Raw genomic sequence first — 21,704 nt, 5'->3', positions numbered from 1 at the left:
ACAAATATTAGCTTAGATTGATTAATAACTAAATTTCCCCATTAATGGTAAAGTTACTTCTCTCTCCCCTTTATAAAATCACGCGTTAATAATTCTCAAACTGCCACAGTCGCTATTTGTACTGTGTTGTGAACATTTGTGCTTTTTTAGTGATGAAAAACAGATCATATGAAAGGTTTTGATTCACCAGACAAAAGGGGGGAAATGGAAAAGGCTCTTAAAACCAAACGGAACGAAAAGGGCCATTCGGGATCTTGGGATCTGGAGTCAAGGGCATGGGGATCCAGCTGCGTCAATCGCCCCCCAGGAAGCAAAGGGCTCCGAGCGCAGGCAGGAGGCAATGCCCTTGCGTCTTCCCATCCACATACCTATAGACACTTTGGACGTCTTCTTGGCAAACCAATTCCTCTTCTTGGCAAACCAATTCCTCTTCCTGGAAAACCAATTCCGCAGCCTTCGCCACCCGGACAGTCTCTTAACACCTCCCTGGTGGATGTCAGAGCAGAGACTGAGCATCACTTTCAAAATCGCAGGGCGCAACCTTCAGCATTGGGGAACATGGGGTGTAACTGGGGTTCATGCTAAAGCCTCTTTGCCGGGGCGCCAAGCTGGCAAATACCCACCGTACCTGCAGCACTTCATTGGCCTCAAGAGGGTCCGTCCCTCAGTACCACACAGAATGGATTTTATTTTTGTTTCTAGCCATTCTACCTGCCCCCATGAAGATGTATCTGCCTCTTTCGGGCCTCCAACCTTTGAAGAGGTGCCTGCCTCCTACCTGTATTCTTGAGGGTTTTCTTGGGTGGGGGGAAGATTGGGGAAAGATTCCCCAGGGTGTCTGCAAATCAGGACCTGACCCAACATTTTGTTCTGGGAGCACACTGAGAAAACTAATGGAGGATCCATGAAGATCTGTGAAGATCTATGGTTTTCTTTTTCACTGCACTCTGCACAAACCTAGAGGCTTTGTTCCTGTGGCTTTGCGTGCTCCCAGCTCAGATTCAGCTGGGGTCTAGCTGCCCCCTTGCTGTGCTCTTCCTTCCCGCCTCTCCTGCCTGCAAACTATGAAGACACACCTGCCTCTTCCCTGTATTCTTGAGGGTTTTCTTGGGGGGGGGGGATCGGGGAAACATTCCCCAGTGCCCCTGAAACTGAGGAGGTCTCCCCACAGTTTGTCCTGAGAGCACGCTGAGAAAGGATGTGGTGGCTCGAGCCAGGATGGGGCCAGATCTGCCCCATCTTGACTCCCCGGCTGCCCCAAAGTGAGCAGGGAACATGGGAGCCGGTCGCTCGCCCTCCCTGCCCAAAGGGCCTGCTGGGATCAGCACAGCAGGAAAGGGGACACGGGGGGGGGGGGAGGAACGAGGCTGCAGGCCGTGGGAGTGGCAGAGCCCAATGGAAAGGGGGCTCCTGGACTCATCCCCCACCTCACCCCAGTCCTTGGGGGAGCTTGAGCCAGGGGTCCTACCTCCTCCATGTCGAGAGACAGTTGGGGATAACGGACGCCTTCAGAATCTATCCTCAGGGATAAACCGCTCCTCAGATTCTATCCTCAGGGTGACATCATAAAGCCTTCCTGGCCATCAGGAAATTTTACGTGAGCCAGTTTGTTTAGATGAGTAACAATAACAATAGCACTTATATACCGCACTTCTAGACAGATTAGTGCCCCATCCAGAGCAGGGGACAAGTCAGCGTTATTATTATCCCCACAATACAGCTGGGGAGTTGGGGCTGAGAGGAGTGGATTACCCAAGGCCAGGGCTTTTTTTCAGCTGGAACAAAGTGGGAGTTCCAGCTCCTCTTAAAAATGGTCACATGGCAGGTGGCCCTGCCCCGATCTCCAGACCGAGGGATCGCGGAGGGTGATCTAAACTCCCCTCTGCCTGGAGTTCAGGGGGTGGGGCCACTAGCTATGTGACCATTTTCACAGAGGGAGATTTAAACTTTTAAAAACTCCCCGCTTGTTCCAGCTGACTCAAAGTGATGTCATTGTGCAGTCCTGGGAGCGTGTGCGCACTTTGCGCATGCGCACGTGGTACCAGGGGCACCACCTCCCACCAGGAGTTGCCCCGTGCTGGCAATCCGCTGAGTTCCACTACCTCTTTTCCCAGAAAAAAGCCCTGCCCAAGGCCACCTACTGAGCTTGTGGCAGAAGTGGGATTTGATCTTCTGTCTACCACCTGCTTTTTTTATTCCAAACCCTTGGAGGCCATCCAGCCCGGACTACACTCCTCTTTCCTCTAGGTTTGCCAGTCTCCAGGTGTGACCAGGAGTTCTCCGAGAATTATAACGCATCTCAGACCAGTGCCCTCCGGAGAATGTGGGTGCTTTGAAGGGTGGACTCAACGGCATTATACCCCACTGGCAGGCCGTTCTTCCCCTCCCAAATGCTGGCCTCCCAGCTTCCCCCCCCCCCCAAAATCTCCAGGAGTTTGGCAACCGCACATCCCAGCTCAGCCTTCTCACTTTGCTGGGCCTCCCCATGGCTCCTGCGCATCCCTTCGCTTCCTGTAACCCCTTCCAGTCATTTGCGCATCTCTCAGCCCCTGGCCTTCATTTTTATAGCAACAGGCAGAGGCTGGGATCCTGTGCTTCCCTGGGATGAATTCAGCGGGATCGACGTGCGGAGGCCTGCTTGAGCGGCTACCCTTTCCCAGAGGTGTTAATTGCTGTTATTTTTGGAAGGGGAAGGAGAGCTCTTGAAGGGGGCGGCATCCTTTCAGGCTCCCTCGCCTCGTCTCTCCAACCAGCCAGGAACTTCAGTTGAGCCACATTCCCGGGTATCCTTCTCATTTCCCCTTTGCTCTTTGGGTTGCCAAATATTTGGGGGCAGGTGGGGTGCCACATCCTGTGTGTCAGAACTGTGGCTAGATAATGTCCTTACTTCAGACTTCCTTCTGCAATCAGACAACTGTCCATTGTTTCCAAAAGGAATTTATTGAAGAAATTGTTCATTATAGTCCACTAGCCTGAATGCAATATTCAGGATGGTGCATATGCATTGTTACCAATGATAGGCAAGGCATAAGGTACAGAGTAACAGATCCCAGCGGGCCCCTCCTCCCCCCCACGGTTCCCAAAACAACGCCTTTGAAGTAGGGAGAGCAGTAGTTTCCCAAGGCTGATTCTCGGTGGAACATCGGTAGCCAAAACAATCCTCTTCTGTTAGATAGCTGCCTGGGAACCTTGGCACCTGTGAAAAGAGCACTAAATACTGAGAGGATTAAATATGGAGTTGGTTAAGCAAAGATGTACTATACAGCATTCTGAACCTGACACTGTGTAGGACAAAAAGAACACACTGCGCAGCTCCCCTGGCCTGACGCTGCTTGGAAGGCCATCTTGGGGGTCACTCACAGCCCATGCACTCACCCCCCCCATCACATGCTGAGCTCAGTTCTCTTGGCACCAAGGAAGTCACTGCAGGGTCTCCCGACATTCTGCTGACGGGCCAAGGAGCGGGACCCACAGAGCCAGGCTCAGTCTGGGTTGGGTGTCTCCACTGAAAACGTCCATTTGTCCCCTTAATGCCTGGAGCCAAAGACTGAATGCTCCAGTGTTGGAATCATAGGGCTGGAACCTCGAGGATCATCTAGTCCAACCCCTCTGCACAATGCAGGAAATTCACAAGTATCTCTGCACCCCCCCCCCCCAGAAGATGGCAAAACACTGTCAGGATCCCTAGCCAAACTGGCCTGGGGGGATGGGGGGGAGCAGGAGGCTCAGATTGTCAATCTGAGATTGCCTTGCCTGCCACCCTTCTGCATTTTCTGTTCATCTCCTGTGCCAGGCATAGCTTGCAGGTCCTCATACTCTGAACATATGGAGGCGTCAGGCTGCATTTCTTTGTGCTTGAAAGCCACCCCCCCCGCCACTGTTTTATTCTCTGCCCTTTTTCTGGCACACTGGCAGTTAAGGGGGGGGGGTCTGGACTTGTGGTTCAGTATCCCTTCCTCCCATTTCTGAATCATCCTTAGAGAGGGGCGGGTGAGGTTGTGTCCTATATGGACTCACTTATGAAGCAGGTCTGTGTAATGGTTGGCGCATCAGAGGTGGCCCTGGGGTCCCCAGGTCCAAACCCCTGCTCTGCCAGGACCTCGGCCCAGTGACACACGCAATCTAGCCTACCTCTCAGGGCCGTTGTGAGGCTAAAATGAAAGCAGGGGAAAACGGATGGCTTCAGCTTCTTGGAGTAAGGGGGAGATTGCAAGGTAAGCCGGGGCTCCCCAGTGCCCTTTAAGCTCCAGGGGAGCCCCTTGGCGGCAGGGAGCGCTTGCGACCGAAGCGCGTCTGAATTCGGGGCGCTTCCGAGCCCGGTTTGCCCGCGCTTGGGTCGTGTCGAGCGCGCGGCTCCCGCTCCTGCCTTCGCCACGGCGGGAGAGGGCGCCGCCCTCGGCCCCGGTCGCAGCAGAGGCCCGCGAGAGGCCGGCCCGGTACGACACGAGCCCGGGACGGGACAGGGGGCGCCGCCGAAAGAGACGCGCGGCCAGCGGCCAGCCGGGCGGAGCGGCCGGGCGGAGGAGGAAGGCCCGGCTGGCGGGAGGGCTGGGCGGGCAGCTCCTCCTCCCCGGGGGAGGCAGGCAGGCAGGCGCGGCGAGCGGAGGCGAGAGGAAGCGCAGGCCGAGCCGGGAGGGAGGGAGGCGGCAGGCTCGGGCCATGTTCCCCCGCGGCTCGCGGCGTCGCCGATCCGCCCGGACCGTGAGTGGCGCGGCGCGGCCCGGGGCAGGGCGGGGCGGCGGCGCTGCGGACGGGCCTCTCGCCTCCGCAGAGCCGGGCTGGGCCGCTGCGGCGAGCGCTGGGCAGGGACGCGGCGCCCTGGCCGGCCCAGGCGGCGGCGCGGTCTGTGCGGGAGAAGCCCCCGGCTGGCCCCGCTGCCCTCCCGGGCCGGGCCGGCGCAGGCGGGCAGGAGCCCTCCGAGGCCGCCCGAGCGCCGCGGGGCTGGGGCGGGGGGCGGGGGGCGCACGCGGGGCCCGGCGGTCTGGCGGCTGCCCGCCGCGGGGCCGCTCCCTCGCCGCCCTGGGCTCCTGCTCGCGTGCCAGGCCGGGGCTCGCCCGGGGGCTTCGCCCGCGTTGCCTCTGCCCTGAGAGCGGGCCGGCCGGGGGCGGTCGCGCGTGCGCGGCTCCGCGCGTGTGCCGCAGTCTTGCTAGCTCAGGCCCGTCACGCCCACTGGCAGGGGTATGGCTGGGGTTGCCGTCCTCCCGGGGGTGGCTGGAGACCTCCCGGGATTTCAGCTGAGCCCCAGCTGGCAGGGTTCAGGCCGCCTGGAGAAGACGGCTGCTTTAGAGGGCGCGCTTTATGGCATTACAGCCTGCCGAGGTCCCTTCCCTCACCGAAGCTCACCCTCTCTAGGCTCCACCTCCCAAAGCGCCAGGAATTTCCCCACCTGGGGCTGGCAACCCTAGGTATAGCAGGGCCTTGGTGCGAGTGTCTGCGTGGCTCCTCTGGGCTGCTTCCTGACTTGGCACCCCCCCCCCCCCCCGCACAGGCCTTCCATGCGCCACGTCCAAAAGAGCGGCGGAGCGTAGGTATTTTTGGCCCATGGACTTAGTGGTCTTATGGGGGCCCCCTTTTATTGAAGAGCATACGCTTCGCATGCAAAGGACAGAAGGGGCTTTCAACAAGTGTGTCTCGTTCCATGCGCTGGCTCCACAGAGAAACACACCTGAGATGACCTGATTAATAATAATGATGATGCTCAGGGCTTTTTTTCAGCCGGAACGTGGCGGGATGGAGTTCCGGCACCTTTGAAAATGGTGCCAAGTGGCTTGTAGCGAGACTTGCGAAATAGCGCAATAACAAGTCAGTATGGAAACAATCCGGATTTGCTCTTGGAATTTTGCCCTGCTGCCTATATGCTCCGATGCCATCCTGTCTTCTCAGAAAAGTGCCATCTTGCCCCAGCCAGCCAGCAATTCAGCACATCGGCCCAGAAGCACCCTCAATTGGTGGAAGGCCCCCCCTCCACTTGCACCAGCCCCCCCCCCCCCCACAGAGTACTGCTAGTATTTTTGCCCATGGTGGGGGAAGGAAGAAGAGGCCCAAGGGAACGTTTCTGACCACCAGAACTTGCCATCAGTGGCTCGGAATAGATATTCTCCAAAGCCACACTCTCTCTCCCCTGCAGGGCTGCCGAAACCATGCGGGGCCCCCAGACAGAGATTCCACCCGGGCCCCTCCCCATGTGACCCTGATCCAAACCAAACAGTATTGCTGTTACCATGAATCGATAGCGATAAAAGGATCCGCCTGTCCATCCGTTGGCATCTGTCCATTTGCGGCCGGCGTTAGAAAATTGTCATGTATGTCTGTACCCATCCATCCTTGTCATTGTTCTATAGGGTTGCCAGCTCCAAGTTGGGAAATTCCTGGAGATCTCTGGGGGGGGGGGGTGAAACCTGGAGAAAGTGGAGTTTGGGGAGGGAAAGGACCTTGACATAGCATAATTCCATAGAGTTCACCCCCACCCCCCAAAGTAGCCATTTTCTCCAGGTGAACTGATCTCTGTGGCCTGGAGACCAGTTGTAATTCCAGGAGATCTCCAGCCACTACCTGGAGGCTGGCAAGCCTCTTGTTCTAGGGGATGATGATTGTCTGTACTATGGTTTGATTTCATATTGGAAAGACTGTGTGCATCACTTTTGTTTCTCTCCCTCCCTGCCTGGGAACTCAGCTTCATAATCTGGGTATTTCTCTGAAGCTCCCCGAAATGACCTTGGACTGTCTGAAATGTTACTATTACTCTTATGCCTCTGTCTTGTCTAGCTCTAGTATAAACTCCAGCAAAGATTCCCAGACTTTTTTCCGCTGGAAGTGGTGGGTTGGGGGGGGGATGTTTGAGTATTTAGACCTGTATGTTCCTTAAGCCCCATTCCTTTCAAGGAAGCTGTACTGCCTAGAAGCATTTTAGCTCTTAAGTAAACTACGGACCTGCACATGGAAATGATTTGATTTCTGAATAAAAGCCATTAACCAGGAACCTGTGTCTTGATGCCAGTGGCCCAGAGATCCGTCTGCTGTATCCTGTCATCCATAGCCTGACAAAAATAAAGCTCAGGATCTGAAATGGACCGTCACCTTCAGCATGATTGTGAGTGTTTCAGAGTTAAAAAGGAAGAGAATCGGAACATCTGGCCCAGGTTGTCTCCAGGTCTCCCCCCCCCTCCCCTCCTGCTATTTGCAACAGAAGCGGACGGTCTCTCTTTCCGGCAGGCCTCTCCCCTCAAGAAAGCAGTACAACGTGTTTGAAAACTGGCCCCCACCCTCAGGATGCCGAAGGGAGCTGCAGCTCCAAAGGGAAGAGAATCGGGACATCCCGGCCCAGGTTGTCTTCAAGGCAGGCAACATGTCATGCGAGCTTTACAGCAACCGGTCGTCTTTCCCTAATACGCCATCCCCCCAGTCTGCCATAGAAAGCTGATGGGTGGCCTTGGACCAGTCATGCTCAGCCAGACATCCTTCACAGGTAGGGCGGCCGGGTCCCCTGGTGGGGGCAGAGGATCCCCTGTCCCCGCCCCCCTCACCAGGCCCGCAGGGGGAGGGGGAAAGCTGTGGGAAGAAGCCTCCTGGCGTGCTCCCAGGGTGGCATGGAGACATCACTCCCGGAAGGGACATCATCGTGCACGGCCCTGAAGCACTCCTGCGTTTCTCAGAGGGCCAGTTGGGCCCCCAGTGGGGAGGGTTGTTTGAACAGGTGATGTGAGCTCTCTGCAGCTGGAGTGGCCCTGTGAGGGGGCGTGGGGTCTCAATAAACAGTGAACAAGGGAATGAAGTGGTACGCTGGAGCTTTCCCAAAGTCTGCAGGGGCGCAGATGGGGGCGGCTGCCCGGCCCACCAGACAGCTGCAGCAATGAGACCGTTGTGTCCCACACAGCCTCTGCCAGCGCTCTCAGCAGAGGCAGGGCGGAGGAGGGGGCTGCTTTCTGCCAGCACCAAGCTGCTTCGCAGTGCAGCTGAGAGAATGCTGCAGACAGTGTTTTCGTGATGAAGGGGAACTACACAAACGGACTGTCGTGTTCTTATGTGCCTTGCCCATGAGCATTCCTTGCGGTGATTTTAGTTTGCGATCCCTCCTCAACGGATGAGGTAGAAGAACCTGAAAAGCTTGATATATTTTAAAAGCATGAGCCGAAGGGCCGGAATCGAGCAATAACAGAGGCAGGGCCTTTTCCAGAAAACCTGGGAGGGAAAACCGTTGTTGAACTGGAAAGCCTGCCATTTTGGAAAAGGAAACTGAGGCACGTACCTTCCTCGCCTTCACACCCAATGAACAAAGAACGGTCACTGACAGCTACGGCGGTGCCATTTCATCCCCCTCTCGCACAGGCTGGTCCACACGTGAATATGCATTACTTGCCAACTCAGTGCAATGACTTGTGGCTGGATGCGTAAGCCGGCACGGGCCCAGTTCTCTCTGAGGTCCAGCCCTCAGGTTGCGGGGAGCATTTCACCTGGCTGAGTGCCTCCTGATTTCAAAACCCCTTGCAAACCTAGTTTCAAAAAGCCTTGGACGCCGAAAACTAAATGTTAGGGAGAAGTCCAGCCCATCCTGGCATTCTCCAGCCTAGCCTGGCATTCGGTCCTGCGGGGGCCATCCCAGGTGGGGCCCTGCCCTGCCCTGGAGCAGCTGCGGCCTTTAGCCTCTGCTGCCGCTGCCGCACCCCACGGGGATAAACAATTTTAAACAGGGCCTCTTTAAGCTAAGTGAGATGGTGTGAAAGATGGCAGTTAAAGGACGCCTCTTTTTTGCTAATAGTTCCTGTTTCTGAACAAAGATTTTCTGGAGGCTTTTTAAACTCAAAAACAGAACCTTGGGTTGGCAGTTTGTATCAGTTATGGGGTGGTATAAATTACTTGTCATTTGTCTTTCATAATTCAGTTCAAAAAAATTAATGAACACTTTAATAATTCAAACGACAAAGAAGAACTGCAATAAGAACGTTAATAACTATAAACACAACAATTACTCCAATATTAATAATGATAATAATAATGAGAAGTAATAATACAAATACTATAATCATAAGGTTACTAACTCAATAGGAAGGGCAATATTATGAATAATGACACAATAACATCTGCAAAGATCTTACTTACTTACTTACTTACTTACTTACTTACTTACTAACTAACTAACTAACTAACTAACTAACTAACTAACTAACTAACAGACCCAAGAACTGCAATGGTGATGTTGGGGGGTGTCAGCTCTTTCCTCCCCCAGCTTTCCACACATGGTCTGTTGGGCTGTAGGGCCCTCGGTGGTTGATGGGCAACGGAGCCACGTCTGAGCTGACTGCAGGCAGTGGTGGCGCTGGTGCCGCATGGAAGCAGGCAGCTGCCCTCACACACGACTACCTCTCCCAGCCCCGCCTCACATATAAGACAGACAGTATCTGGAGTCAACGGGCCACTAGTCATCTTGGGTCAAGTGACGTTTCCTAGATATGAGGTTGTGCATATGATACTTCCTGATGGAACAAAGAGAAGCAGGCTGGGTCAGCCAATCAATCTACCCAGAAGAGGTGGTTCCGACTGGGATTCCTGCGATAGATGGCATGAACGGCATTGCAAGAGGACGGAAAATACCCCCTTTCTCAGCTGCGGGCTTGCCCCACAATGAGAGAGCAGCTCAGATCTGTCGCCAGGCAAGATTGGTGAATGCTGTTTGGTGTGATGGACTACCATCGACAGAGTTTTGCCACTGCGTTTGCTGCTACGGGAGTGAACATGGAGACCGCTAAGCTCGGCAAATCAGACTTTGAAGAAGAAGAAATAGAGGGCCACTTTGGATCATCAGAAAAACGTGACAGGGTTTCCTGGAATGGATTTGAATACATCCTGGGATTGTAAAAAAATGTGTCCCAGAAGAGGTCTGTGGCAGTTTTTCTGACCTTGAAGGCAGTTGCAATGCCAGACTGCTTTGCAAGGTTACCGGAGGAGGGGCGGGCTAGGGAAGGCGGTTGCGGAGGCAGAGGTTAGAAACCCCCCTTTCTGAATTGTTTGCCCTGCCCGTCTCCTGCTGTCATAATCTTTACCTGTTCTGTAATGTGATAATGAAATTTTCTAAAGCCTTTTCAATAAATTAAGAAAGGGTGACAGGTGCCCTGTCCCCTTCTAGGGCCTAAGACCCACCCCTAGCCCCTGGAAGCACTACCTGTCAGGTCATGGCACTACCCCAGGGGACAGGAACGGACCTCCTGCACCCCTGCTCCATAGAAGGGCCTAGCGGGTCCATGTGACCCCTCTATGCATTCAGCTCAACCCCTGGACCAACAGGAAAGGGTTTGGTTTTATGGGGTGCTAGTGTGGAATGCCGGGGGGCAGGCCCAGCACCCCTGCTCCTCAGAAGGGCCTAGCGGGTTCATGTGACCCCTCTATGCATTCAGCTCAACCCCTGGACCAACAGGAAAGGGTTTGGTTTTATGGGGTGCTAGTGTGGAATGCCGGGGGGCAGGCCCAGCACCCCTGCTCCTCAGAAGGGCCTAGCGGGTCCATGTGACCCCTCTACGCATTCAGCTCACCCCCTGAACAAATAGGAAAGGGTTTGGTTTTATGGGGTGCTAGTGTGGAATGCCGGGGGGCAGGCCCAGCACCCCTGCTCCTCAGAAGGGCCTAGCGGGTTCATGTGACCCCTCTACGCATTCAGCTCACCCCCTGGACAAATAGGAAAGGGTTTGGTTTTATGGGGTGCTAGTGTGGAATGCCGGGGGGCAGGCCCAGCACCCCTGCTCCTCAGAAGGGCCTAGCGGGTCCATGTGACCCCTCTACGCATTCAGCTCACCCCCTGGACAAATAGGAAAGGGTTTGGTTTTATGGGGTGCTAGTGTGGAATGCCGGGGGGCAGGCCCAGCACCCCTGCTCCTCAGAAGGGCCTAGCGGGTCCATGTGACCCCTCTATGCATTCAGCTCAACCCCTGGACCAATAGGAAAGGGTTTGGTTTTATGGGGTGCTAGTGTGGAATGCTGGGGGGCAGACCCAGCACCCCTGCTCCTCAGAAGGGCCTAGCGGGTCCATGTGACCCCTCTACGCATTCAGCTCAACCCCTGGACCAGTAGGAAAGGGTTTGGTTTTATGGGGTGCTAGTGTGAAATGCCGGGGGGCAGGCCCAGCACCCCTGCTCCTCAGAAGGGCCTAGCGGGTCCATGTGACCCCTCTGCGCATTCAGCTCAACCCCTGGACCAACAGGAAAGGGTTTGGTTTTATGGGGTGCTAGTGTGGAATGTCGGGGGGCAGGCCCAGCACCCCTGCTCCTCAGAAGGGCCTAGCGGGTCCATGTGACCCCTCTGCGCATTCAGCTCAACCCCTGGACCAATAGGAAAGGGTTTTGAGTTTATGGGGGGCTAGGTTGGGAAGCTGGGGGACAGCCCCAGCACCCCTGCTCCTCAGAAGGGCCTAGCGGGTCCATGTGACCCCTCTATGCATTCAGCTCACCCCCTGGACTAATAAGAAAGGGTTTTGAGTTTATGGGGGGCTAGGTTGGGAAGCTGGGGGACAGCCCCAGCACCCCTGCTCCTCAGAAGGGCCTAGCGGGTCCATGTGACCCCTCTATGCATTCAGCTCACCCCCTGGACTAATAGGAAAGGGTTTTGAGTTTATGGGGGGCTAGGTTGGGAAGCTGGGGGGCAGCCCCAGCACCCCTGCTCCTCAGAAGGGCCTAGCAGGTTCATGTGACCCCTCTGCGCATTCAGCTCAACCCCTGGACCAATAGGAAAGGGTTTTGAGTTTATGGGGGGCTAGGTTGGGAAGCTGGGGGACAGCCCCAGCACCCCTGCTCCTCAGAAGGGCCTAGCGGGTCCATGTGACCCCTCTATGCATTCAGCTCACCCCCTGGACTAATAAGAAAGGGTTTTGAGTTTATGGGGGGCTAGGTTGGGAAGCTGGGGGACAGCCCCAGCACCCCTGCTCCTCAGAAGGGCCTAGCGGGTCCATGTGACCCCTCTATGCATTCAGCTCACCCCCTGGACTAATAGGAAAGGGTTTTGAGTTTATGGGGGGCTAGGTTGGGAAGCTGGGGGGCAGGCCCAGCACCCCTGCTCCTCAGAAGGGCCTAGCGGGTCCATGTGACCCCTCTACGCATTCAGCTCAACCCCTGGACCAACAGGAAAGGGTTTGGTTTTATGGGGTGCTAGTGTGGAATGCCGGGGGGCAGGCCCAGCACCCCTGCTCCTCAGAAGGGCCTAGCGGGTCCATGTGACCCCTCTGCGCATTCAGCTCAACCCCTGGACCAACAGGAAAGGGTTTGGTTTTATGGGGTGCTAGTGTGGAATGTCGGGGGGCAGGCCCAGCACCCCTGCTCCTCAGAAGGGCCTAGCGGGTCCATGTGACCCCTCTACGCATTCAGCTCAACCCCTGGACCAACAGGAAAGGGTTTGGTTTTATGGGGTGCTAGTGTGGAATGTCGGGGGGCAGGCCCAGCACCCCTGCTCCTCAGAAGGGCCTAGCGGGTTCATGTGACCCCTCTATGCATTCAGCTCACCCCCTGGACTAATAGGAAAGGGTTTTGAGTTTATGGGGGGCTAGGTTGGGAAGCTGGGGGGCAGGACCAGCACCCCTGCTCCTTAGAAGGGCCTAGCGGGTCCATGTGACCCCTCTATGCATTCAGCTCACCCCCTGGACTAATAGGAAAGGGTTTTGAGTTTATGGGGGGCTAGGTTGGGAAGCTGGGGGGCAGGCCCAGCACCCCTGCTCCTTAGAAGGGCCTAGCGGGTCCATGTGACCCCTCTATGCATTCAGCTCACCCCCTGGACTAATAGGAAAGGGTTTTGAGTTTATGGGGGGCTAGGTTGGGAAGCTGGGGGGCAGGACCAGCACCCCTGCTCCTTAGAAGGGCCTAGCGGGTCCATGTGACCCCTCTATGCATTCAGCTCACCCCCTGGACTAATAGGAAAGGGTTTTGAGTTTATGGGGGGCTAGGTTGGGAAGCTGGGGGGCAGCCCCAGCACCCCTGCTCCTTAGAAGGGCCTAGCGGGTCCATGTGACCCCTCTATGCATTCAGCTCACCCCCTGGACTAATAGGAAAGGGTTTTGAGTTTATGGGGTGCTAGTGTGGAATGCCGGGGGGCAGCCCCAGCACCCCTGCTCCTTAGAAGGGCCTAGCGGGTCCATGTGACCCCTCTGTGGACCAATAGGAAAGGGTTTTGATTTTTATGGTTGGGAAGTTGGGGGGCCAGGCCCAGCACCTCTGTTCCCTGGAAGGGACTAGCAGGTTGATGTGACCCAATAGAAATGAGTTTTGGGTTTACAATGTGTGAGGTTGGGATGTTAGGGGGCACCTCTGATCCGAGTCCCTAGAAGGGGCTAGCAGGTTCATGTGACCCCTCTATGCATTCAGCTCACCCCCTGGACTAATAAGAAAGGGTTTTGAGTTTATGGGGGGCTAGGTTGGGAAGCTGGGGGACAGCCCCAGCACCCCTGCTCCTCAGAAGGGCCTAGCAGGTTCATGTGACCCCTCTATGCATTCAGCTCACCCCCTGGACTAATAGGAAAGGGTTTTGAGTTTATGGGGGGCTAGGGTGGGATGTTGGAGGGGCAGCCCCAGCATCGCTGCTCCATAGAAGGGCCTAGCAGTTTCATGTGACCCCTCTATGAGCCCAGCTTGCCCCCCTGAACCAATTGGAAAGGGTTTTGTGTTTGTGGAGTGCTAGCGTGGAAAGTTGGGGTGCAGCTTTAGTACTCAAGCTCCATATAGGTTTCTAAGCGCTCACGTGATGCGGCTATGCTCGCGACATGAGCTGCCTTACCTCCTGGATGCTGTTCCAATGCGCCAATGAGTGTGAAGCAGCCGAGGAGCCGCCCTTTAAATGGAGATGCTGCAGGATGATCTCGGCAAAAATGCCGTTGACTGATAGGTGAGGAGGAGGAAGAGGCCGAAGGGGTGAAAAGCATGAGAAAGGATGAACCCATAATGGATCAGGAAGTGGTGACCGTTTATGAACAAATGCAGACTGTATAGGGAGTCCGAGAGTAGCCAGAAGAGGATTTGGTGTGTGAGGAAGACGGCACCATATCTGGGTCTCTGGAAAAAAAAAACCTTGCAGGGCATACCGACTCTCCACCCAATTGTGAGCTCTAAGAACAGGGGAAAGGGGAAACAGGGAATACCACACAGAGCTACTGTTCCTTTTGCAGACGGGAAAGCTAAACTTAGACATGCGCACAGACAGGGAAAACTCCACAGACCGTCAGACCATGGTCCATCGATTTTCACAGACCATAGACCACTCACAAACCCACCGTGGTTCGTGGACTGGTTCCTCGGGCCATGGTCCATCAGTGGCTAGGGGGAGACTTGCGCTCCTGTATACTGAATGGGGGAATGGGGGACACTTACACACCAGTACTCTGACTGTTGGCAGGAGCAATGCTCGATTTGCTGGAATCCTCTCAACCAGTTCCTTAAAGGATTTCTTGTTCCCGTGAGAGGCCTGCTCATTCACTGAGATTGGCCCCCCGAGTCTTTCCCGAGCAGGGACTCCATGGTTGTTATGGAATATGGTTCCCCGTGAGGTCAAGCCAGGATTGATGGTGTTGAGATGCTAGGCAGAGGCCATTTTATTCTGTCCGCTGTTTGGTTTAGTTGCTAATTTCCTTCTTATCTGAGATCCAAGCTCCACTCCCCATCGAAAAGTCCAACAGATCAAGTCACCGGTCTGACGGTGCTGCAAATATGCAGGAAAGAGGGTAACCCCCTCACCAAGTATCAAAAGTGATGTCTGTGGATGAATGTGTGTGTCTGTGTGTGTTGTCAAGACACACTTGAGTGATGGCCACCCCGGCAAGAGCTTTCGAGGCAAGTGTTGGGCAGAGGTGGATTGCCCTTGCCTTCACCTGCAGAGTCTTCCTTGGTGGCTGCCCGCTGTGGAGGAGTGGAATTTGGGAAACGGACATCCTCAGCTCAGCTGCCATACTGGTTCACTGTAGCAACCCAGACTGGGGCCAGGAAGACGAGGAGGAGGAGCCAGGCAGTAAAAAGGGCAAGAAAGGGGGGCCAGTCCCTGACGGGGGCAAGGGACAGAAAGGAGGAAAGTGGAGCCAGTCCTGGGGACAGGGCTGATTGGGGAAAGGGATTTCCCTTTCTGCTCTCACATCCTCGGAGATCCCCTCTTGGGTCTCCTAAATAGGAGGAAGGGATTCAGAGCCTCGCTACAAGCTATTTCGCAAGTCTTTCTGCAACCATCCAGTCATCAACGGGGGCAATTGCACGAGGAGCTGAGGTAGTGCAGGCCAGCTAGGGTGCAGGTAATGGTCTGTCGTCAGGGCACATCCCTCATGAGCAGCCACTTGAGGAAGGAAGCCTCCTCCCCTAAACGAGTGATCCTCACCTCTTTCCCTTTGCATCTTCCTCCGAGGCTCAAGAAAGCTGTCCAGACTCTCAGCCCCCGAAGGCCTGACCCTTCTTCGCCCTACAGTTATTGTGTTCTTCTCGTCACCCGCAGCCGTCCAGCAACCAAATGGGAGCGCCCTGGACAACCAGGCCGTGGAGGAGACGAACCGAGATGCAGGTTCCCAGAGTCCCCAAACCAAGAAACCTGGGTGACGGACATCCCCCAGAACCACAGCCCCCGCACTGATGATGCCTTCCGAGCGTGGGGCCCAGTGGCCTTTCGAGGAGCACTGGTGATGGCCTCTGAAAGTGTGGAGGTTGTGGAAGAAGTGCTCGAGGACTTTGCAGCTTTTCTGGAGCACAGGATTCCCTTGAGCTCAGACTTGTCTTTTGGGGACTGCAGGAGGAACCCCCCAGAGCCACACAGGTCGCCTCCCCACTTCTCGCGGCTTCCGTTTCCATTCCAAGAGGTCAGGGTGCCCATCGACACTCTGGAGGCCCATGCAGAGAAAGTGGTCACCGCAGTGCTCCAGATGATGAAACGGTCTTTTGATCAGATGATGAGATCTGCTGCCGTTCACCAAAGCCTGTTTTTCGAAAGCCACCTGATTGATCTGACTTTAGCGAATTTCAGACCGTTTCAAGACCTTTGGGACATGCTACGGGAGATAGAGCCAAGCCCTCCTTCTGCTACAGGTGAGTAGCTCAGGCTGGCCCCGGCCACACTAGCAAGAGAGGTCTGAGATTTTGACAAATGTCAAATATTTCAGTGGAGCAGACCAACAGAGATGCAGGTAATGGTCTGTCTTCAGGGCCTGTCCCTAATTTTTCCAGGTCTGGGAGGCATTTTGGCACTTCCCTCACCTCTCACCCCATTGTGTTCTTTTTGTCCTCCATAGGCAGCCCGAAGTTCAAAGAAAAGTTGTAGTCCTGGATCCAGTGGACTACACAGGGCACGGCTCCTTCCTGACTATGTGCAGTGCCCAACAGCTGGACTGAGATCACAGCAGATTTCCTGGAAGATGCTTTCGGGAAGGTTGTAATTGAAATGCACTGTCTACATAGTTATATGTCCCTGGCCACTGAAGAGTACTTGGCCCACTACGTAAGCAGGCCCTTGGGAGAGCTAAATGGCACTCACTGCCGTCTACAACCAGTCCCCTCTGGGGTCTCCTAAATAGGAGGAAGGGATTCAGTTTCCAAGACGTATATGAAAGAGCCCCAGTGAGCAGCCACTTGAGGAAGGAGGGCTCCTCCCCCAAACGAGTGATTTTTTTTTTTAAAGAAATTTTTATTGGGTGAGTAAAAATTAATATTACAGATTTTCAATTGAAACCCTCATTTCCATATTCTCCCACCCTTTCCCCTCCCCCCTTAATCTAAGACTTCCAACAGTTTTCCAACCCGCTGTCTAAATCTACTACTTATATCTGCTTTTCTATTCTTAACTGTCTTAATACTCTACTAAGATAGATAATATATATTAAATTAAGCAAAACCTAACATCAAACTATCAATTACATTATATTTCTAACTTATCTCCTCTCTTCTCTTGTAAAGATCAGTATCTCTTCCTTTCTGTAAGCTTAATAGTTATCTAACAACCATAATTCTCCCTTTACGTCCCACTTCTTTTCCAAATACTGTTTTAATTTCCCCCAGTCATTAAAAAATTCTTCTGGATTCTGTTCTCTCAGCTTTCTCGTCATTTTGTCCATTTCTGCCATGTACAGCAATTTTTGTATCCAATTTTCAATAGATGGTACTTCTTGCGTCTTCCATTTCTGAGCATATAAAATTCTTGCCGCTGTTGTCATATAGAATAATAAAGTTCTTTGTTGCCTGGGAATCTCTTCTAATTTTAGGTTTAACAACAGCAGTTGTGGGTTCTTATTTATTGGGATTTGTAAAATTTCAGTCATAGCTTCTATAATATCTCCCCAGAACTGCTTTGCTACCTCACAGGTCCACCACATATGATATAATGAACCTTCATGGTTTTTACATTTCCAACACATCTGACATTTTATTGTTCCCATATGCTATTTTCTTCGGCGTTAGGTACCATCTATATATCATCTTGTAGACATTTTCTTTGATATTGGTACAAGTCGATATCTTCAATGTATTTTTCCACAAGTGTTCCCATGCCTCCATTGTTATGTCTCTATTGCAATTTATGGCCCATTTCACCATCTGGACTTTAACAGTTTCATCTTCTGTATACCATTTTAACAAAATCTTGTAAACTTTAGAAATCATTTTCTTGCCTTCTTGTAGTATACTTTCTTCCAATTCAGAATTTTTCCACTTAAACCCCGATTTTGAACGATCCATGTCATATAAGCCTTTAATCTGTCTGTATTGGAACCATCCATAGTGGGAGGATAGTTCGTCTCCTGTTTTAAGCTTAATCATATTTTGCTCCATTTTCAACACCTCCTTATATGGCAAACATTCCTCTCTGTTGTAAATTGTTCTCAGGTCAATAACTTCCAATGGCACCACCCACGTCAGGATACCTTCGTCTAAATATTTTTTATAATTTTGCCAGACCGTGTAGAGGCTTCGTCTAATATAATGATGCAGAAACATAGAGTCCGCTTTGATTTTATCATACCATAAGTACGCATGCCAACCAAAGAGTTTCCTATATCCTTCAAGTGTTAAGAGTTTAGGATTTTCTAACGACATCCATTCCCTGAGCCACACCAGACATGTTGCTTCATGGTATAGTCTTATATTTGGTAATTGTAGTCCCCCTCTTTCTTTGGCATCACATAGAACTTTCATCTTCACTCGGGGCTTCTTCCTTGCCCATACAAACTCCAATATCTTCCTTTGCCACTTGTCAAATTGCTTATTATCTCTTATTATTGGTATTGTTTGCAGTAAAAACATAATCCGTGGAAGTACATTCATTTTAATTACTGCTATTCTTCCCAGCCACGACAAATTCAACTTATTTCCATTCTGTCTATTTGTTGCCATAGCTTTTCATAATTGTTCTTGAATAAATCAATATTTTTAGCAGTAAGTTCTATTCCTAAATATTTTACTTTATGTGTTACCCCAAACGAGTGATTCTCACCTCTTTCCCTTTGCATCTTCTTCCAGGGCTCAATAAAGCTGTCCAGGCTCTCAGGCCCTGAAGTCCTGAACCTTCTTCGCCTGACAGTTATTGTGTTCTTCTTGTTACCCACAGACATCCAGCAACCAAATGGGAGCGCCCTGAACAACCAGGCCATGGAGGACACCAGCAGGGATGCAGGTAATGGTCTGCCATCAAGGCACGTCCCTCATTTTTCCGGGTCTGGGAGGCATTTTTGGCACTCCACAACCACACTCGATTACCTTCCCTCACCTCTCACCCCGTTGTGTTCTTTTTGTCTTCCTTAGGCAGCCCGAAGATGAAACAAAACGTTGTAGTCCTGGATCCAGCGGACTACACAGGGCACTGCTCTTTCCTGAGGGGCCTGTTCGCAGTGCCCAACAGCTGGACTGAGATCACAGCCGATTTCCTGGAAGACGCTTTCCGGAAAGTTTTAACTGAAATGGACTATCTAGGTAGTTACACGTCCCTGGCCATTCAAGACTACTTGGCCCACTACCTGAGCAGGCACCGGGGAGAGCTAAATGGCACCCGCGACCATCCACAACCAGTCCCCTCTTGGGGCTCCTAAACAGGAGGGATTCAGTTTCCAAGACGTATATGAAAGAGCCCCAGTGAGCAGCCACTTGAGGAAGGAGGGCTCCTCCCCCAAATGAGTGATTCTCATCTCTTTCCCTTTGCATCTTCTTCCAGGGCTCAATAAAGCTGTCCAGGCTCTCAGGCCCTGAAGTCCTGAACCTTCTTCGCCTGACAGTTATTGTGTTCTTCTTGTCACCCGCAGCCATCCAGCAACCAAATGGGAGCGCCCTGGACAACCAGGCCGTGGAGGACACCAGCAGGGATGCAGGTAATGGTCTGCCATCAAGGCACGTCCCTCATTTTTCCGGGTCTGGGAGGCATTTTTGGCACTCCACAACCACACTCGATTACCTTCCCTCACCTCTCACCCCGTTGTTCTTTTTGTCTTCCTTAGGCAGCCCGAAGTTGAAACAAAACGTTGTAGTCCTGGATCCAGCGGACTACACAGGGCACTGCTCTTTCCTGAGGGGCCTGTTCGCAGTGCCCAACAGCTGGACTGAGATCACAGCCGATTTCCTGGAAGACGCTTTCCGGAAAGTTTTAACTGAAATGGACTATCTAGGTAGTTACACGTCCCTGGCCATTCAAGACTACTTGGCCCACTACCTGAGCAGGCACCGGGGAGAGCTAAATGGCACCCGCGACCATCCACAACCAGTCCCCTCTTGGGGCTCCTAAACAGGAGGAAGGGATTCAGTTTCCAAGACGTATATGAAAGAGCCCCAGTGAGCAGCCACTTGAGGAAGGAGGGCTCCTCCCCCAAATGAGTGATTCTCATCTCTTTCCCTTTGCATCTTCTTCCAGGGCTCAATAAAGCTGTCCAGGCTCTCAGGCCCTGAAGTCCTGAACCTTCTTCGCCTGACAGTTATTGTGTTCTTCTTGTCACCCGCAGCCACCCAGAAACCAAATGGGAGCGCCCTGGACAACCAGGCCGTGGAGGACACCAGCAGGGATGCAGGTAATGGTCTGCCATCAAGGCACGTCCCTCATTTTTCCGGGTCTGGGAGGCATTTTTGGCACTCCACAACCACACTCGATTACCTTCCCTCACCTCTCACCCCGTTGTGTTCTTTTTGTCTTCCTTAGGCAGCCCGAAGTTGAAACAAAACGTTGTAGTCCTGGATCCAGCGGACTACACAGGGCACTGCTCTTTCCTGAGGGGCCTGTTCGCAGTGCCCAACAGCTGGACTGAGATCACAGCCGATTTCCTGGAAGACGCTTTCCGGAAAGTTTTAACTGAAATGGACTATCTAGGTAGTTACACGTCCCTGGCCATTCAAGACTACTTGGCCCACTACCTGAGCAGGCACCGGGGAGAGCTAAATGGCACCCGCGACCATCCACAACCAGTCCCCTCTTGGGGCTCCTAAACAGGAGGAAGGGATTCAGTTTCCAAGACGTATATGAAAGAGCCCCAGTGAGCAGCCACTTGAGGAAGGAGGGCTCCTCCCCCAAATGAGTGATTCTCATCTCTTTCCCTTTGCATCTTCTTCCAGGGCTCAATAAAGCTGTCCAGGCTCTCAGGCCCTGAAGTCCTGAACCTTCTTCGCCTGACAGTTATTGTGTTCTTCTTGTCACCCGCAGCCACCCAGAAACCAAATGGGAGCGCCCTGGACAACCAGGCCGTGGAGGACACCAGCAGGGATGCAGGTAATGGTCTGCCATCAAGGCACGTCCCTCATTTTTCCGGGTCTGGGAGGCATTTTTGGCACTCCACAACCACACTCGATTACCTTCCCTCACCTCTCACCCCGTTGTGTTCTTTTTGTCTTCCTTAGGCAGCCCGAAGTTGAAACAAAACGTTGTAGTCCTGGATCCAGCGGACTACACAGGGCACTGCTCTTTCCTGAGGGGCCTGTTCGCAGTGCCCAACAGCTGGACTGAGATCACAGCCGATTTCCTGGAAGACGCTTTCCGGAAAGTTTTAACTGAAATGGACTATCTAGGTAGTTACACGTCCCTGGCCATTCAAGACTACTTGGCCCACTACCTGAGCAGGCACCGGGGAGAGCTAAATGGCACCCGCGACCATCCACAACCAGTCCCCTCTTGGGGCTCCTAAACAGGAGGAAGGGATTCAGTTTCCAAGACGTATATGAAAGAGCCCCAGTGAGCAGCCACTTGAGGAAGGAGGGCTCCTCCCCCAAACGAGTGATTCTCACCTCTTTCCCTTTGCATCTTCTTCCAGGGCTCAATAAAGCTGTCCAGGCTCTCAGGCCCTGAAGTCCTGAACCTTCTTCGCCTGACAGTTATTGTGTTCTTCTTGTCACCCGCAGCCATCCAGCCATCAACTGGGGCAGTTGCGGTGAGAGAGGAGTGTGGTAGAATTTGGGGGTGTTTGGTTCTGAAACCAGGCCGTTAAGAACATGAACCCGACTCAGGCTCTTTGGAAAGCTCCTAAAAGCCTCCTCAGGGAAAGCTTTAGTTTTTCTTTTCCATAACTCCCTGAAGGCTGGCTGGAGTTTCGCTTTCTGGGAAAAGGGGGAGAACACTAAGTTAATTAGCACAAATTGACACATAATGGTGTGCAAGGTCTTTCGCCTTGCTTCTAAATTACAGCGGGTCATTTAGATAGAGGGGCTCCAGGTCATCTTCATCTTGTTTTGAAGTACATTGGGGGAGCCTGGGCCGGCAAAGTGTGAAATTCCTTTTTGTGACCTGTAGAAGATGTTCTGATTTATTGGACC

The 21,704-nt window shown here is 53.2% G+C and overlaps 1 protein-coding gene across 3 annotated transcripts; it reads left to right on the top strand.

The window, feature by feature from the left end:
* Window positions 1–7,371: 7,371 nt before the first annotated feature.
* LOC129346065 (uncharacterized) lies at window positions 7,372–21,368 on the top strand. 3 transcript variants are annotated; one of them, XM_055003333.1, is made up of 7 exons: window positions 7,372–7,465; window positions 19,220–19,285; window positions 19,412–19,579; window positions 19,910–19,975; window positions 20,104–20,271; window positions 20,602–20,667; window positions 20,796–21,368. In XM_055003333.1, the coding sequence occupies exons 1-7, from the start codon at window positions 7,420–7,422 to the stop codon at window positions 21,077–21,079; spliced, it is 864 nt and encodes a 287-aa protein (XP_054859308.1). In that variant the 5' UTR covers window positions 7,372–7,419; the 3' UTR covers window positions 21,080–21,368. The 3 variants fall into 3 exon arrangements, 1 of the variants encoding a protein (XP_054859308.1); XR_008598692.1 differs by lacking the exons at window positions 7,372–7,465; window positions 19,412–19,579; window positions 19,910–19,975; ... (1 more) ...; window positions 20,602–20,667; window positions 20,796–21,368 and adding exons at window positions 13,614–13,851; window positions 15,352–16,022; window positions 16,226–16,624 and having other exon boundaries at window positions 19,220–19,373; XR_008598693.1 differs by lacking the exons at window positions 7,372–7,465; window positions 19,220–19,285; window positions 19,412–19,579; ... (2 more) ...; window positions 20,602–20,667; window positions 20,796–21,368 and adding exons at window positions 13,614–13,851; window positions 15,352–16,022; window positions 16,226–16,624; window positions 18,444–18,521.
* The last annotated feature ends 336 nt before the right edge of the window (window positions 21,369–21,704 follow it).

This window comes from Eublepharis macularius, chromosome 19 (assembly GCF_028583425.1).
Source record: "Eublepharis macularius isolate TG4126 chromosome 19, MPM_Emac_v1.0, whole genome shotgun sequence".
Classification (NCBI taxonomy): domain Eukaryota; kingdom Metazoa; phylum Chordata; class Lepidosauria; order Squamata; family Eublepharidae; genus Eublepharis; species Eublepharis macularius.
Note: the sequence above shows the minus strand (reverse complement) of the source record. Positions and strands in the feature narration are given on the sequence as shown.

Bases quoted from the DNA above. Each gene is read 5' to 3' on its own strand.
- LOC129346065 (XM_055003333.1), top strand. From the start codon at position 7,420: ATGGGTGGCCTTGGACCAGTCATGCTCAGCCAGACATCCTTCACAG. The intron at 19,286-19,411 runs GTAATGGTCTGC...TGTCTTCCTTAG, and splicing joins GGACACCAGCAGGGATGCAG to GCAGCCCGAAGTTGAAACAA. The intron at 20,668-20,795 runs GTAATGGTCTGC...TGTCTTCCTTAG, and splicing joins GGACACCAGCAGGGATGCAG to GCAGCCCGAAGTTGAAACAA.